This window comes from Pygoscelis adeliae, unplaced genomic scaffold (assembly GCF_000699105.1).
Source record: "Pygoscelis adeliae isolate BGI_AS28 unplaced genomic scaffold, ASM69910v1 Scaffold38, whole genome shotgun sequence".
Taxonomy (NCBI): Eukaryota; Metazoa; Chordata; class Aves; order Sphenisciformes; family Spheniscidae; genus Pygoscelis; species Pygoscelis adeliae.
This window is the reverse complement of record NW_008825614.1, coordinates 10,994,512-10,998,796: the sequence shown is the minus strand read 5'-3', so window position 1 is coordinate 10,998,796 and position 4,285 is coordinate 10,994,512. Positions and strand designations below refer to the sequence as shown.

Genomic DNA, 4,285 nt, shown 5'->3' with positions numbered 1-4,285 from the left:
ATTAATGCCAGGGCCTCTAAGAATAAACCAGTTGCCTGCTCCCTCCAGTACTGTTACTCAATATTGTGGGAGTCTGTAAACAGGCTGTGTTTCTGTCAACTGTAGTTTTGCTGAGAAAGCAAAGGAAAAAAACAACACCCATTTGTAATAGGGAGGCTGTGAGTATGTCTCAGCATTCTGAAATACTTGAAAGGCTCAATAACTTTGAGGCAATACTGACACATGGGTGTAATCTTAGCTCTTGCCACCACTCTTCTTCCTTGCTTGGTTCTCTATCAGAAGATGTGCTTTCGGTGCTTTAAAGGAGGCTTGGAAGGTAGGTAACCTGAGCCAATATGCAGTTGTAGCATCATTTCTCTTTAGCTTACATCCCAGTGCCCCTCTCCAGCATGTGCTCCTGTCTCTCTTCCTACCTTTCCCATAATAAGAGTAAGTAACTTGACTGAATTCCGCGAGGCCATCTGATATGGGCCTTTAATGAGTGGTTGGGGAGTGCCCTAAGGATGAGAGCTAGAATCAGGGCAGCGTGTGCTTCTCCTGTAGCTGGTGGTGCTGCCCTATCAGATGCTCTTGCATGAGCCTACCAGGAGGGCTGCTGGCATCAAGCTGAAGGACCAGATCGTAATCATTGACGAAGCCCACAACCTCATAGATACCATCACCTGTATCCATAGTGCAGAGGTCAGTGGCTCTCAGGTGAGTCATGGCCTGGTCTGTTAATCGTGAGCGAGCTCTGCGTCCAGCAGAGTGCCCTTTCTTGACTCCTTTGTAATAACAGCTCCTTTTTTTGTTTGTGTAGCTGTGCTGTGCCCACTCCCAGCTGTTGCAGTACATGGAGCGATACAGGTGAGGATCTCGGAGGAAAATAGCACAACAGTGGCAGGCAGCGTGGATGCCATGGCTTGTCTCATGTCTGCAGCCTCTTTCTTGCTTTTCCCTGGTGGAAAGTTATTTGCATTAATACTTCTGCAGATGAAAAGCCACTTGCTTCATTATCTCTGTCTAGAATCTGTCTAAGTCGGACTCCTGGGGCTGGTATTAAGCAGTGAGAAGGGGGATACCCTGAGGATTCTGGCTTTCCCTTTATACCCTCAGTTCCTTTCCCAATATCTCCCTCTAATCGTTCCTGCTTTGTGATGCAGAGTTTCAAAAGATTCAGTCTTTCATGTCTCTCCTGGACCTTAGTCTTTCATGTGCTGACTGGCATTATGGCAGAGGCAGTAAGCTCTGAGGAGGAGGAAGCTATATGTGATTTTTGGCTCTGGCCAAATCTTGCGTCTTGTCATCCCTGCAGTGGCTGACTATTGTGCTCAATGCTAATAACTTTGAATTTGTGGAGCGTTATTGCAACAGGGACTTGAGGTGTCACTGCCATTGTAATTAACGAGCTGTGATTAATGTGTGAGGAGAAAGGCGATGGTAGGAACAGTGTGGGGTGCATGGGTGAGTGCTCTGGGGTGACCTTGGGCAGGATATCTAGGGGTCTATGCCCTGTCACAGATAGGGAGGGTGAGCCTGGGAGAAATCACTCTTGGTTCCCGTCTCCCCAAAATGAAGGGGAGTTCAGGTACTTGTCTCTGCAGCTTAGCTGCTGTGAGTTAGTCCCTGAACATGTCTTTGGGTCTGTCTCATTTTTGATAGGAAACGTTTGAAGGCAAAGAACTTGATGTACATTAAGCAGATCCTGTATTTGCTGGAGCAGTTTGTGGCCATGCTGGGAGGTAAGCAAACCTATTCTGTCTTCAGGGATGCTGATAGACTCTGAGCTAGTTGCTGTTTCTTCAGGGCACTGTCCTCCTTCCCCCTCTGCAGAGGCTGCAGGGAGATGTTGCTCATGTATAGGTTCAGATGCCAGTAATTTTATTTCTCAGGCTGTTTTGTAACATGGGGATGTCGATTGGTGTCTGCCTGAACCCTTCTCTTTGTTTGATTATCTGAGGAGCAGCAGATGAGGTCGTAAGTTGGTAGAGGCAGTTTCCCTCTTTCTGTGTGGTTTTCAGATCTGGTTTGAGTGGGGACGAGGTAGGGTGCCAAGTGAGGAGTACAGCAGATGTGTGGCAGCGATCAGGACAGCACAAAGCTGCACAGAATAAATCTCCTGGGTCATCTGGTGGTACGGCCTCTACATGTGTCAGACCTGTCATGTCTGCCTCTGCAGAATGAATCTTTCTTGAGTGGTGCCTTTCCTTTGTGAAAAAATAGTATTTTGCATAGATTTTTAAATCCACTGGCATTTGCAGGACTCCTCTGATAATCTGTTTGCGAGACCTCAGTGTGTCTTGAGGAGAGCCTGTCATAAGTTCATAAAGAACTTCCTCCTTGTCCAGGAGAAATGCAGCAATTTGGGGCAGGGGCCTGGTGGTGCCCTCTGCCCTTCTCTCAAGCGTATACTTCTCTTCCTCCTCTGTTCCTGCCACTCTTCTCTTCCCCACACCCAGTTAAATGCTTTCATTAGAAATTGCAGCCTGTGTACAGCTTCATGATTGAGGCTGCAAAAGTGAGATGTGAGGTGGGTGTTAAACAGTAGGACATAAAACGCAGTGAGTGGCAGGAATTAATCCTGTTCTGGCTGTCAGGGTCTGAGCGTGGAGCTGTCCTCAGGTTTCCCCCTCTTCCCAATTGCCTGCCAGCCTGTGCGCCTCCCAGCTCCCTGCTGCTGCATTGAGGAGGGGTGAGGGATGCATTGCAGTCCCTGTCCCTTCATCTTTGCAGCATGATGACTACGTAGTGCATGAGCATTTGTACGCACCCACCCTACCTGCTGCCTCCTGCTACAGAAGGAATGGAGGTGGTGTTTCTTACAGGATGCAGCAGCACGCTTGTCCTACAATGCAGGGCTACCTTACAGGGGAAATTAAAACTGAGCAGGAGCTGATGTTTCATCTGTATAGCTACATTTTGCAGATGTATAGTTATTTCTTGGTTTTTGTCCTGGTGCAGTGTCCCTTTCAGCTCAGTTGTTAGTCTTTTGCTTAATTTTAAGACAGGCCCATTGTAAGCCTTCCTTGAATCGGTTTCATGTTTTACAGGTAATGTGAACCAAAATCCTAGCTGTCAGGCAGTTTCCCAAACAGGTAAGACTGGAGTGAACACATGGGGTATGCAGCCATCAGTCAGCGGCATGGGGGTGGGCAGTAAGAGGCTGCAGGCCCAGCAGCTAATAATTTTTATTCTCTTCTCCCTCCCTTTCTTTCAGGGACGGTGCTAAAATCCATCAATGACTTTCTATTTCAGAGCCAGATTGACAATATCAACCTCTTCAAGGTAATGCAAATGTTGTCATCTGCGAGGGCACAAGCGGTCGTGACTTGTTCAAGGTTATCAGGAAGCGTGTGTGAGAGCTGGAAGGAGAGCCAAGGCCCACATGGCAGAATCTGCTTTCTAGCAGATGGGTGTTTATGTTCCTGAATCTGCTTTCTAGCAGATTCTCCCCAATGTATAGGTCTCTGCTGCTGCTGTCTGGATTACAGTGCATTAAAGCTGGATAGGTGGTCCTGAGGTAGAGGGAAGCAAGCAATTAAACGTGTACGAGTGCAGAGGCTGTCTGTCGGCAAAGCTAAACTATAGGGGTTGAGGGTGAAGAAACTATACTGCTCCAATAACCTAACCCATCCCTTGAACCTCCAAACGTAGCACCTTAACACCGTGTGTTTCCACTCTGGAAGCAATGCCTTTGTAATAAACTGTTGTCTGGGAGGCAACACTCACGAAGAACTGTGCAACCCCTCCCCAAGAGCACAGCAAGAACAGCAAATGATATCCCTGCCGGACAGGGATCAAGGGCAGCAGGATGGGAGAAGGGATGCTGAATGTCAGTTCATTTTTCTGTCTTCCTCCAACAGGTTCAGCGTTACTGTGAGAAGAGCCTCATCAGTAGGAAGGTAATGCCCCTGTGACTTCATGGTCAGCAGCGTTCACATGCTGTTTCACACATTGAGTTTGAAGCGGAAGATGCAGCAGCTGGGGTGGGAGCCTGTCTTCTCCACCCTGCTCTGCAAACAAAGTGGTTCCTCCAACAAGCACTGTATGGGCAGGTTACCTTTCGCTTATACGGCAAAGAAGCATACAACGTGGTGTACCACAGTATTCCAGTGGGTGCTAATTCTGTGCTGCTTGGCCTCAAACTCACCAGCCTGGTAGGCTGCACTGCACTGGGGGAACAAGCATCGGAGACTTTTTTGGTTTGGATTCAATGAGTGAAGGAAAGTAATGGGAGCTCTGAGCTGATAGATTCTGATTGGGCTGGTTTGCAAACACCTACCAAGGAACTTTATCTGTGGCAGGC

The 4,285-nt window shown here is 48.1% G+C and overlaps 1 protein-coding gene across 1 annotated transcript in view; it reads left to right on the top strand.

The window, feature by feature from the left end:
* Nucleotides 1-4,285, top strand: part of DDX11 (DEAD/H (Asp-Glu-Ala-Asp/His) box helicase 11) — a 19,186-nt gene that overhangs the window by 6,388 nt on the left and 8,513 nt on the right. Inside the window, exons 9-14 of the mRNA XM_009333030.1 lie at nt 542-696; nt 800-846; nt 1,642-1,721; nt 3,030-3,074; nt 3,197-3,264; nt 3,843-3,881. Of these exons, the coding sequence (XP_009331305.1) occupies nt 542-696; nt 800-846; nt 1,642-1,721; nt 3,030-3,074; nt 3,197-3,264; nt 3,843-3,881 (434 nt within the window). The remainder of the gene's footprint in view (nt 1-541; nt 697-799; nt 847-1,641; nt 1,722-3,029; nt 3,075-3,196; nt 3,265-3,842; nt 3,882-4,285) is intronic.